Below are 14,080 nucleotides of genomic sequence, written 5' to 3' on the forward strand. Positions count from 1 at the left end.
GCACAAAATCAAAAGACAATAAGACGCAGTACAATTTTAAAGCTCATGTCTATCTAGCTCATGACTAGTGCAGTTATTAATTAATTAATTAATTTTGTTCAAGTCGCAACACGTTTTAAATGATTATTTGCTTTCCTAATTTCTTATGATAAATTTTTGTGGCTGTCTTAGACTACAATAGTGTGTTTTGTGGCATTTAATAAGTATACCAATAAATATGTTAATATAAATAAACAAAAAAGGAAAATCAAACATCATAAAACATAAGCTTAAAAAGTAACACATTTCTTTGTTTATTCAAGTGTAAAAGTCTTAAAATATTAAAAGTCATTTTAATCTTTATTTATTTGTTTTTGTTGTTAGACTATTGACCTTATTCTGCGTTGCGGAAGAACTTCTGATAATGGTCAAACTATGTGCTCTACAAACAAGTGTGTTCGTGACCATACATAATAATAAGCAATATATAATAAGAAAATATCAGAGTGCAACATCAAGCAACATAACGAGCTGATTTTAACATCTAAACATCAATAGAAGTGAATGAGAGCGGAAGTCTCAAACTAAAAAGATTCCAATGGCTGCGCCCGCTCGTACATGAAGAATAAGGTCAATATAATAATTGGGATTTCATTTTTAGAGATCATGACATCTATTTGAGTATAAAAATAAATATATTTGTCAGTGCAATAGCCTAGTGGTTAGCGTGTCGACATATGTGCAGTAGCACGTCAGGGCGTCCCATGTTTGAATTCCAGCTCGAGGACATTTCCCTACCCCCCTCTCTCTCTCTCCAACTTCGCTTCCTGTCAAAATACTGTCCTATGTAATAAAGGCAAAAAGGCCAAAAATAAATCTTAAAAAAATAAGTAATAATAAATAAATCAATAAATATATTAAAACAAATGATGTGATTTAAAAAAATCTATTTAAGTATTTTACATCTATGTAATTGTATACGCATATACGCATATAAATGTGTATAAGTATTCAAAAAATATATGCAATGTAAAAAAAAAATAACAATTGTGAGGCGACTACTTCATAATAATGCAAGCTATGGGATGTTGAACAATAAATAAAGTCTCAGAGCAGGAATAATGTAAAGATAATCTTGAAAATTGAAATCTATTTTAATGAGTAAAGGATATGTGTAAAATCACCTCATAAGAATCACAGAATAGTCTTTTGGTCACACTTTAATGTACAATTCATGCTATTAGCTAACCATTTACTAAGACTTTTAGCTCCATAATCTACCAGTTAGCTGCTTAATAGTTATTAAGGCAGTAGTTGGGTTTAGGTATTATGTAGCATTAATGAAATCTAAAATAAGATCATACTTTATAAGTTCCAATAAATGGGTTCTGTCTTAAAAATAGGCATGAAATAATCCAGTAGTAAATGATGTACTTTTACTTCCCTTGAGTACATTTTTAGGGCGTACTTGTACTAAGTACAGTTGCCTTGAACCAGGCCAAAGCACGCTCGTCCCGTCTCCCCCAACGGCCCGCACTCATATTACATTCGGGCCTGAGCACGCTTGCGTCATTAATGATGCGCTGTTCAGTAAGCGATCTCGCTCAGCACCGTGGAGATTTCTTTAGTTAAATCGTTTGATATGCAGTGACACCCAGTCTTATATTTCGCCGAACAGATCTGCCACTTTTGGCGCTCACAAACAATCATTAAGTCCTCGTGCTGCAGGAATGAGGAGGTTTGCTGAAGGTGCAGCTGTCGTGCAGTGAGGGGTTTGCGTATTCAATAAACTACAGCAGTTTGCGTTCACTGAACAGTAAGAATGATTAATAAATCCATATGAAACAGTCCCTTAAAAGTCACGTCTCGCTTTCAGTTTCGGGCTTTGGTGCGTTATAATTATATATAATTCAAAGCCCAAGTGAACTGCGCTCAGGCCCACCTCTTCCAGCCCGGGCCGGCCAAGTGAACCATGCCTGAGCCCGATTCAGCGCACTCACACTTCTCAAACGATCTGGGAAACAGGCCTGGGCACGGTTCGGACGGCATAGTATGAGTACGCCCTTAGTGCAGTATTGATACTTTTACTTCACTATTTTCCTTCAACCTGCAGTCACTACTTGATTTTTTTCATGTCTATGGGGATTGGCTGAGTAGATCACAGTGATTAAATTAAATTAAAGCACTAAATTAAATCATTAAAGTAAATCACATGATGCTCAGGGCTCGAAATTGCGACCAACGGATAAAGAGTGAAAGATACACCGAATCTCGATGGGTTGCATTCACTGCGTGTTCAGCGCAAATGTCCGCAAAATGTAAAATCTAACACTGTACACATCATCGCCAAAGAAGCTCGCCTTTACTCAGTTTAAACTGATGCGGAATATTACAAAGAACAGTATCGCGCCAGTGGTCATCAGGAGAATCCTGCTCTCCCCTCATATATTGGTTCGGCTGACTCGCCTGCTTTCCACGAACACAGAAAAATTAAGATCAGCTCATAACGAGACTGAGCATTAAAATGACACAAACCCAAACCAAAACTAATAGAAGTGAGACTTTTCTTCCTTTTTCTTTTGTCCGTTCTTTCTTGACATGAATGTTATTTTTCTATTTAATTACTGATGACTGCTTTGCAGCTTTCAGCCTTAAATTGAATGGTTTATTATAATCTTACATTTGTTCTGTAGCAGAAATTGTATTTATTAAATTGACATGCTTATAAAAACAATAGTGCAAAATAAATATTTCTTTCTGCAATTCTTCATTTGTGTTTGATGCAAAACATGCATTTAAGGCCCGTGCACACCAAGACCTTTTTTGCTTGCGTTTTCCGTCGACGTTTAACGCCTTGAAACTAAATAAAGGGCGTCAATGTGATTGTGCACACCAACGCGCAAAACGCCAGGCGCAAAAGCGTCATTAAAAAAAAAAACGCCTCATGCTAATTTTTTTTGTTTTGACGCACCGCATCAAAACCTTCTTCACCAATCAGATTGGCACTTTTGTTCACGTGCACGAATCTGCTGAAGTTACAGTAAGCAGCACTTGGAGGCGCCCAAGCGCAAAACCGTCAATGCGAGCCCACATTGAAGAAGATGCCCAGAGGAGATATGAACGTGGAGCTCTGTGAACAATAATCATTTCTTCATCGCTAGAGCTGGAGCTGCTGCTTGAACCATCCATGCTTGTTCGAGTCACCAGTACCTTTATAAACAAACGTGTGAACTTCCTCTTCTCCTCTTCTTCTGTGTTATAAGCGGATGTCAAAAGCTTAAAGTTGTGCAGCGCCATCTAATGTCAAAAGAGTGATTTTGCATACTTTTCAGCTTGACGCCAGTGAAAAGCGCTTGGATCTGAATACGGAAAAACGTCTCAAAAAACGCTGACGATAAACGCAAACTAAAAACGTCCCGGTGTGTAGGAGCCTTTATTCTTCATAAAGTAACAGTAGGACGTTTTATAGCAGATAACTCGCACTCAAACACATTCAGGGCAGCGTGATCATGAGAAATGTAATTCCTTGTTAGTATTATTGTCATCATCGTCATCATTAATATTTTATATTTATTAGACTTTGTTACGACCCCCTGGTTTGAGTCGCAACATAAAAGAGTTCGGACAACAAAAGAATGTATATGCAACTTATTTATTATGCATAAAACTAAATAGAACAACAAATCAACAAACAAACAAATGTCTAGGGGAAAATAAAGAAAATAACTACTTTAACTACACAAATAAATAATGCTAAACAAAACCATAGGGTTGCAGAAAGGAAGGGATGATCTTGATACGAGGACGGCCCGTAGCCACACCGTCCTCCTGAAGCTAGCACAAAAAACACTTTTATATGGTTTGAGCCAATTAGTGACAACCAGGCACCCAATCAGGATCTGCCACATCCATACTGAAGTCCTGGGGTCGTCACAACTTTCATTTTGGAATTATGGCACAAATATGAAGGCATCACAGCATTAGTTAGATGTTTCTGGTTTTTGTTAGTCCTAATTGTTGTTGTTTTCAAAGACAATAAATCCTTTAATAAACAGTTTGCAGTGGTGCTCATTCACTTTTGGTGGGCGCTCCTAAATTTTTAAAGTTAGGAGCACTGGTGCTACCAACTAAAAAAGTTCATTTCCAGCCCTGATACTGAAGACTTTTTTAAAATGCAGCATACCATCTGCAAGCATTAAAAGTGTTAAAGAAGATGTCTAAAATCCTTACATGCAATGATGAGAGACTGTTTAGATACATTTTACTAATGAGAAGATGATGAATGTTTACTGTATGATTGCTGAAATCACATTAAACGATCACTAAATGCACTACAGAATGTGACGTTTGCGCACACACACACACACACACACACACACACACACACACACACACACACACACACACACACACACAAATTGTATGTAAACACTTCAACCTTCTACAGTGTAATACTCACTACTCTTAAGTACTTTCAGAAGGGCTTTTACTCTACTTGCACTACATTTTTAGACGAGTAATGGTGCTTGATTCTGATTTGTCTGAACTCTTTCCACCACTGTGAGTAACCTGAATGTTTTTCTCTTGTGTCGTCCTTCAAGATGCATCAAGGATCAGTTCCGATCTCTTACACTGTTACCACGGTGACGACCCACGGGTTTCCCATCCACACCGGGCAACCAATCCCAGCCTGCAATGCTCAGCAGCTCCCAGCATGCTCGGTAATGTTCAGCGGACAGCTCTCTCTGCTCTGCTGCCTTCCTCCTCCAGTGAGTTTGAAAAGGAAGAGCTGGATGTCAGTCAAGTTTGTGTAGAGCGCGCTAAACATGTCCCATCGCTCCAGCTTTACTGTAGCTAATGTAGATGTACTGTGTGTGTGTGTGTCCTTGCGGCTGGAGAGATCCTGAGATTATCTTGTTGTTCTGTACATCTCGCTCATGCTTTACACATGCAGCATTTTCAGTGGAATCGATGCATTGCAAATACAGGAGTTGCTCTGCATCAATTTTTCCGAATGCAGTGCAATTGTAAATGAAGAGCTTCGTTTTTAACAGCAGATGGCGCTGTATGCTTTACAGACAGTGCCACAGAATAAAGCCCAACAGGTTTATCAGCTATTGTACGAAAGTTCAACAAACGGCTGGGTGTACATTATACCACTTATTACTTATCTACTTGCCATAATAATGAACAAAATTAGAGCGCAGTCTGCTGTTAAAATCTATCCTGGGGCGCCATTTGACATTAAAAAGTAGCTTATTGTGCCATCTGCTGTTTAAAAACTCAACTAGAACACCATCTGATGGTAACAACTAGCCTAGAGCAGCATCTGCTGTTTAAAAGCTTGCCTACAGCGCAATCTGCTGTTTAAATCAAGCCTAAAGCTCCATCTGATGGTTAAAAACTAGCCTAGAGTGCCATCTGATGGGAACAGTTAGCCTTGAGCACCATCTTCTGTTTAAAAACTAGCCTAGAGTAACATCTGATGGTAAAAACTAGCCTAGACTGCCACCTGCTGTTTAAAAACTAGCCTAGAGCGCTGACTGCTGTTTAAAAACTAGCCTAAAGCTCCATCGGATGGTTAAAAACTAGCCTAGAGTGCCATCTGCTGTTTAAAAATTTGCTTAGAGTGCCACTTGATGATAACAACTAGCCTAGAGTTCCATTTGCCATTTAAAAGCTAGCCTAGAGCACCATCTCATAGTAACAAATAGTTTAGGATGACATCTGCTGTTTAAAAACTAGCCTTAAGCACCATCTGCTGTTTAAAATGTTGCCTACAACATCATCTGATGATAACAACTAGCCTAGAGTGCCATCTGCGGTTTAAAAACATGCCTAGAGCGCCATCTGTTGTTTAAAAACTAGCCTACAGCATCATCTGATGATAACAACTAGCCTAGAGTGCCATCTGCGGTTTAAAAACATGCCTAGAGCGCCATCTGTTGTTTAAAAACTAGCCTACAGCATCATCTGATGATAACAACTAGCCTAGAGCGCCATCTGCTGATTAAAAACTAGCCCAGAGCGCCATTCAATGGTAACACCTAGCCTAGAGTGCCATTTGCTGTTTAAAAACTAGCCTAGAGCGACATCTAATGGTAACACCTAGCCTAGAGTGCCATCTGCAGTTTAAAAACATGCCTAGAGCACCATCTGCTGATTTAAAAACTAGCCTAAAGTGCCATCTGCTGTTTAAAAACTCGCCTAGAGCACCATCTGCTGTTTAAAAACTAACTTAGAGCGCCATCTGCTGTTGAAAAACTAGCCTAGAGCGACATCTGATGGTAAAAACTAGCCTAGAGCACCATCTTCCATTTAAAAACTAGCCTAGAGCACCATCTGATGTTTAAAAACTAACTTAGAGCACCATCTGCTGTTGGAAAAACTAGCATAGAGCGACATCTGATGGTAAAAACTAGCCTAGAGCACCATCTTCTATTTAAAAACTAGCTTAGAGCGCCATCTGCTATTTAAAAACTAGCCTAGAGCGACATCTGATGGTAAAAACTAGCCTAGAGCACCATCTTCTATTCAAAAACTAGCCTAGAGCGACATCTGATGGTAAAAACTAGCCTAGAGCACCATCTTCTATTTAAAAACTAGCCTAGAGCGACATCTGATGGTAAAAACTAGCCTAGAGCACCATTTTCTATTTAAAAACTAGCCTAGAGCGCCATCTGTTGTTTAAAAACTAGCTTAGAGCGCCATCTGCTGTTGAAAAACTAGCCTAGAGCGACATCTGATGGTAAAAACTAGCCTAGAGCACCATCTTCTATTTAAAAACTAGCCTAGAGCGCCATCTGCTGTTTAAAAACTAGCTTAGAGCGCCATGTGCTATTTAAAAACCAGCCTAGAGCGACATCTGATGGTAAAAACTAGCCCAGAGCACCATCTTCTATTTAAAAACTAGCCTAGAGCGACATCTAATGGTAAAAACTAGCCTAGAGCACCATCTTCTATTTAAAAACTAGCCTAGAGCGCCATCTGCTGTTTAAAAACTAGCTTAGAGCGCCATCTGCTGTTGAAAAACTAGCCTAGAGCGACATCTGATGGTAAAAACTAGCCTAGAGCAGCATCTTCTATTTAAAAACTAGCCTAGAGCGCCATTTGCTGTTTAAAAACTAGCTTAGAGCACTATCTGCTGTTTAAAAACTAGCTTAGAGCGCCATCTGCTGTTGAAAAACTAGCCTAGAGCGACATCTGATGGTAAAAACTAGCCTAGAGCACCATCTTCTATTTAAAAACTAGCCTAGAGCGCCATCTGCTTTTGAAAACCCTAATAAACAGCTGCATTCACTATGTGAGTTTCATGTGGCGTCTCTGGAATGATTAATGATCTGTAATGATGCAACTTCGGAGGGACAGCGAGCAACAGCCTTCATGTTTGTTTGCATCGTCGCTGCAGATGCTTCTGATCGTTCTCATGGATAGTGAAGGTGTGCTTTCTGCTAGTTTAATCATCTGCTCCAGTCATCGCTTCATCTGTGTCCACATTCCAACATCTGTATTTTTTGGTGGCAATAATGATGTACAGATGAGTGTGTGGTGTATTGTGCAGGAGACATACAATGTCTCATTGTCCTCATTGCATTAAGTGCACTAAAAAAAGAAAAATACATCTAAATCTAAAAAGTAAATGCATCTACGAAACACTACAATTAATGTATGTGATAGATTATTTCTAACATATAAATGAATGTTTTTTTTTTTTTGCATTGTATAAATTGTGTATACATGCATCACGTTTTCCCAGTACTATGCAGGATTGCTTATCATTAAGCCTGATGCTTTTGAAATAATATATTGGATTGCTACACAGTGCAAAAGTGAGATCTTTTCCAGAGCATTTGACCATGTCTCTTTCTCAGCGTTATTAGAAATATACAAACACGCTTTCAAGTCACAGTCCATTTCAGTGTTCTCTCTCTCTCTGTGTGTGTGTGTGTGCAGCTCATTCAGGCCTGCACCATGCAGCATCTGCCGGTGTCCTATCAGGCGTTCCCTCCGCTGATCTCCAGTGAGCATTTCATCCTGCACCCCAGTCCTGCAGTGGCGCCCCACCAGCCTCCACCTCACCCTCCTCATCCTCCTCCTCCTCATCTGCCGCCGATCAACCAGTTCGTCCCCATTCAGCCGCAGCACCCGCGCATGGTGAGTAACACTCCGGCAACACAAACTACCATAAATCATACCTGTCAACCCTCCCGTTATTATCAGGATTCTCCGGTATTTTACACTTCTATCCCGCTATCATCCTGTATTTTTAATCTTTCTATGAAGGGTGGCAATAAACATGAAAGATTCAATCCTCCCTATACACAACCCATACCGCCGAACCACCAGGGGCCGCCCCTCACTCTTAAATGCGAGTCTGTTCTGTGCTTTCGCTTTGTTTAGGCATGAAAACACTTTAAAATAAACGTAAAAACGGCGGGATTCCCTTTTCTTTCCATTCCAGGTGTCATTGCCTCTCCTATGCAATCCTCAAACCAGTTCATATAGCATTGCGTGACTGTCAGCTGACGTGCTCCATAGTGATAAATAGACGCTGCTTCCCAAACGGATTCTGCACACGAGATTAAAGCAGAGCGAAAGTGGACACACTGGGTTTTGGGTGCGTGTTTGAACAGACATTTATACATATTATTAATAGTATCTAAACATGTCGATCTTGGTGGGTTTTCTTTTAAACATAACAAATTTGATCCTAAAGGGCCTTGACATCTTCCACTTCCTCAGATTTTTTTAAAGGGCCATGAAACCCCCTCGTTTCAGCAGGGTGTTTTCACACCTCTACTTTGGAAAAAGTCAGAAAAGTGGGCGTGTCCAGCTCTGTTTAGGGGGGAGTGTTGGAGGAACTAAAGTGGGATGGTGTGGGAGTGTCTATTTGGGCACGCGCGAGTTTCAGTCAAAATACACACACATGAGAAAGTGATGGTGTTTAACCTACATGGACATCTGTAGTCGAATTATTTGCCAAATTATTAAATGGTGGACTTTAACTGCAGTTTGGCTCTTTCATTCAGGGAATTCATTCATGCCCCTCGCGACAAACGAGATATTTGATTGGAGGAACTGCTCTAAGCGTGTATTTTTTATGCAATGTTTGATACCGCACGGCGAATGAGAGAATAAAAACCCTCCGCATTTCCCGGAAACTTGGATGCACTCGACAGGTAGCGTCAGAAAGCCGCGTGTGTTATTCCGGTCACTAAATGCGGTGCAATGTTTGCACTCAGTGCAATAGTTAACTTAATTCGATACGAACAAACTGAATAAACAAAGAGCACTGGTCGCTCACTTACCAAATCTGTAGAGACAGGACAATCACCAGCAACTAGAGCCGCGTCCTTATGGAGAGGAGACTAACGTTACAAGCGAATCCGGATCTCAGCGTTTGCAGATGAGAACAGCTCTCAGGTAAACAATAATCCCCCTTAGACACGTAAGTTATTGTTGTCGAGCGTCGCGTACACTGTTAATCCACACGTGACTCCAGCTGAGCTCTCACAGAGAGAAAATGAAAACAAAACTTAATGGCAGCAAACTATAAAAGCAACACTTCACGCTTGTTTTGCCAACACAACGTGGCGTCTCTGTGGCGTAAACACTGTGACACTAATGAATATTAATGAAGTTGCACAATAGAGCGCGCTGATTGGTTTGAACCAAGCCTTACTCATGCATTAATGCATCACACTGTAAGACGTAATAAGACACACTCTGGCACAGACGTCCAGTCTGCACGCTGGAATACACGCTATTATGTCATGACCGTGACGCAGCTTCAAAAATTCGTTTCAAACAGGAAGTACGAATTTACTTGAAATAACGCAAAAACAACCAAATTACACTTTTTAGTGAAATATAGGTGTCCTAATAGTGTTTTTAGCAGTGTGTGACATACGACTGTCAACAGCTCAAAACATGTGTTCTGGTGTTTCGTGACCCTTTAAAAGATGCATCATATTGGGTGTGGAGCTCCACGAGCAGAGGCAGGAGTGGGCGTGGCCAGCAGAGCAGGGGAGAAGGAGGGGAGCAAACAACTGTTGTCAGTCGGCTCACAAAATGAGACACAAACCATGAGAAGACGCATGATCTTATGGTTTACAAAGTTAAAATGCAAAAAAATAAACAGTAATTGAATACCCTGCTACATTTGTCATTTCTAATTTCATATACACATAACCACAATCTATATCATTATAAAGATAATCATGTTTATATAAACCCTATTGTAAATCAGGACTTCTCCCTCAACCCCCGGGTCTGAATGCAGACTCAGTGCAGCAGGTCTCTTGCCCTGTCTATTTTAACCATTAGCCCTGCTGGTAATCTAAAGCAGGGGTCACCAATCCTGGTCCTGGAGGGCTGGTGTCCCTGCAGGGTTTAGTTCCAACTTGCCTCAACACACCTGCCTGGATGTTTTAAGTATGTCAAGTAAAAGCTTGATTAGCTTGTTCAGGTGTGTTTGATTAGGGTTGGAGGTAAAATCTGCAGGGCACCGGCCCTCCAGGAGCAAGTTTGGTGACCCCTGATCTAAAGGATTTAGGCGAACACATCAGCACAGTGATGTGTCTGAATGTAAACGAACTCCTGATAAAAGACAGCGTCCGCCATTCTCCAATTCTCGTACTGCTCTCCTGACAAAAATGCTTGATGCACACAAATAGCTTTTGCTGTATCGGCCCTGACAGCATCATGGGAAAAACATGCAACAAACACCGTGGTTCATGGAAACGAACGCATACGACCCTTCATGAACGACTAAATACTGTGAACCGTGGGTCCGCGGACGCGTTTCACCCAATCATCAACGTAGGATCTCACACTCACAGCTTGGTGCTGGCCAGACTGCTTTGCCTTCGGAAAGCACGTGCAGTCATGAATAATTAAGAAGCAGTCTCTTCTCATAGGATAAGAAAACTCCGCTATGAATATTAATGAGAACTCGACGCGTCATCTTTGCACTTGCAGTTTTGCGCTACGTCACCGATTTTGATCCCGCCCCAAAAATCATTTTAAACCCGGAAGCTGAAATTAGCTGACAAAAGCTCAAAATGATCCAGTTTTCCCCACAATTAAAGCTGACAGGTGCTAACATTGTCTTAACTGATGCTCAACATTTACAAATCTGTTAACATCTTAAATAAAGTACTCGAGGGTTTCGTGAACCTTTAAATAAGCATCAACAGTTAGAGCAATCGAATATCCCTTATTTTCACATCCCAATGTTGACAGGTATGCCATAACTACAACTATTGTTTATGGCGCAGCTGAATAATATTGGGGTTTAAAGAGCACCTATTATGCAAAATTAATTTTTGAAAGCTGTTTGGACAGGGTCTTTAAATTTCCTAACATTAAAACAGGATCGAAATCCCAGTGATTTTGCGTGGAGTTTGCATGTTCTCCCTGCCTTCGCTTGGGTTTACTCCAGGTGCTCTGGTTTCCCCCACAATCCAAACGCATGCAGTACAGGTGAATTGGGTTGGTGTAACGGGGAGACTGACACGGAGGGATTCATTTGCAGTATTTATTAAGTCACACTTTACTCAACATACAACACGCACGACTGTGCGGACATACAACATACACAGCAATAAAGATAGGGCTGGCGGCTGACAGACACAGAGTAATTTACCAGGCTTGGGTCGAGGGCAGGCAGCGAGAATCAGAGTCCGTGTAACAGGCTTTGGTCGTGGGCAGGCAGAAGGCAGAGCAGAGTCAGGAAACGGGCTGAAGTAGTAAACAGGAGATCAGGCAGGATAGAACGCTCAGTAATGCTGGCCGGGGCTAAACAAGACTTCGCAAAGACTGTGTGAGTGTGAGCTGCTTATAAAGGGTACGTGGGTCATTAACGGAATGAAGATCAGGTGTGCTGGATCAGAGTGAATGGATGACGTAATGTTTAAAAGTCCGGAGATGGTGGCCTCTGCTGGCCAGCGAGGGGAATGACTGGGACCGAGTCGGTGACAGTTGGCTAACTTGTCCGTTGTGTTTGAGGGTGTGTTGTTGTTTCCCAGAGATGGGTTGCGGCTGGAAGGGCATCCGCTGCGTAAAAACTTGCTGGATAAGTTGGCGGTTCATTCCGCTGTGGCGACCCTGGAATAATAAAGAGACTAAGCCGACAAGAAAATGAATGAATAGATTTTAAACTGTTATAGCTATATAGCTGTATTTATTCATTTGACTCTTTATAAATATGAATTAAACACTTTCTATTAAATACATGTAAAAATGCTGTAATAATAATGATAATAATACGATTATGAAGCCAAATTTTTTTTTATTTCAAATAGGATGGGGAGAATGTAAAAAACTATTTCATTGATTCATATTTCATCTATAAAAATGTAGATTTCAGTGCAGCACTAGTTTATTATTGTATTTTATTATTGTTGAGTGCATTGCACTACAGTATTACTATGTGTAAAAGGATTACTGAGTATTTACTCAAGCAATCCTATTATAATCTACTGAAAACGATTAGCCTCGAGTGATGGATTATTGCCTACAGCCGATTGTACCTGGAATAACACTACAATATATGGAGCAATATTAAATATTAGGGTGAGATGATTCTTTTTAAAATGGTGTGTAATCTTATTCTATTAAACAGGGCACAGTAGATGTCTTCTCATGCTTCCTCTTGATTTTCTTCTAGCCATTGTTTGAGTCAGTATACAGCCGATGTGTGTGTTCAGTTGTCATGCAGCTCTGTGCTAATTTAGCCTCCTTGAACACTTGGAGATGCACCTAATAATAGTGCACATTTATCTAGGTTAACATCAGCGCAGACCGACGTATAAAGCCGCCAATGTTGGTTTGAGTTTAATGCATGATATATTGCAGTTTGTGATTACTATATTATGATATGAAAAATATTAATTAATTTATTTTCATATTGATAGTTTTAGCGCATCGTCACGCCCCAGCGGGCGGTCTCCTGTTGACCAACAAGTCCATGTTTAAGGCAGAAAACTGATGGTTGACATGCCTGTGATGAACTTCTGCAGATATTCCCTCATAGAACGAAAAGCCAGGGGTCCGTTCTTCACACCTCGCTTAAATGATCTAAGATGATTTGGCAGATCCTGGATCTGTTCATCGTGATAACTGATCTCTCGCTAATTTGGTTCTTCAAACAAGTTCGCGAATCAGATTAGAATGTCTGGATAAACTGATCTGAGATCGCTGCGTGTGTTATGAAGGACAGATTTATCGATCTTCGAAATCATGATCAGCAGTGCAGCGATTGGCTGACGGCACAGCAGCATAATGACATCATCTGATTAATATTCAATTATCCATGTGAGCAAAATTACATCAAATTAGCAGTAAACGGCTTGTTAAATATGACACGCAATAACCTTCCACATTTGTTGTGAGCTGCAGGCTTTACACTTTCATGTGTCAAGAGTATTCATCATGTATTTCAATGCAAATCAATGTATTTAGTTCTACATTTAGAAAATATTTTCTTTATTATAGTAGCCGTTTTTTAATCGGTGTAAAGAATAACTGGATGTTTACAAAAGCATTTTGATATTGGTAAAGGCGTCTGCAATTTTTGTGAAGCGTCAAATCACTGGCATATTAACTATCAAAACATGTTCATGACTGCATAAATGTATTATTGCTTTAAAAAAGTCACATATTCTGCATTTCTATTGTACACAATTTGTACTAAAGCGATCTAAAAAGTTCATACCAATAAGTTTTCTCTTTGCACCACCAGATGGCAGTCTTTGTACTTTCATTTCGAGGGTGGAGATTGCATACGTTTTATTAATATGTATAACTCTATTTATTTTATTAATGACTATAACTTTATATATATAGTTAAAAAATAATGTACCATTTTCCCAAGTGTAAATAACTACTACTGTAAGAAAATATCAGAATTCGGTACATACTTTCTGTATTATCTTTGCTTGAACTGAGCCGATCTAATCCTGTTTATATGACTTGAACCTGCTCCCGATCAGGTTTGACCTAGCAGAACTGTTGCTATGACAACAACTCTCGGATCAGCTTTGAAGAACGAAACGATCCTGGATCATGTCAAATCGTCAATATCCAAATCCAGCTTACT

The 14,080-nt window shown here is 40.1% G+C and overlaps 1 protein-coding gene and 1 long non-coding RNA gene across 13 annotated transcripts in view; one reads left to right on the plus strand and one right to left on the minus strand.

The window, feature by feature from the left end:
- rnf44 (ring finger protein 44) overlaps positions 1–14,080 on the plus strand; it is a 325,815-nt gene that overhangs the window by 26,106 nt on the left and 285,629 nt on the right. For 6 of the 12 annotated variants that reach the window (XM_087280856.1, XM_087280859.1, XM_087280858.1 and 3 more), the window contains 2 exons: positions 4,581–4,700; positions 7,933–8,133. In XM_087280856.1, coding sequence (XP_087136982.1) covers positions 4,581–4,700; positions 7,933–8,133 — 321 coding nt within the window. 12 annotated transcript variants of the gene reach the window in all.
- Positions 5,764–7,583, minus strand: LOC147840942 (uncharacterized). The gene is made up of 3 exons (XR_015508066.1): positions 7,118–7,583; positions 6,430–6,966; positions 5,764–6,335 (listed from the first exon to the last, which is right to left on the minus strand). It is a non-coding gene; the product is annotated as an uncharacterized LOC147840942 (long non-coding RNA).

Source organism: Danio rerio, chromosome 14 (assembly GCF_052040795.2).
Source record: "Danio rerio strain M-AB ecotype USA chromosome 14, GRCz13ab, whole genome shotgun sequence".
NCBI lineage: Eukaryota > Metazoa > Chordata > Actinopteri > Cypriniformes > Danionidae > Danio > Danio rerio.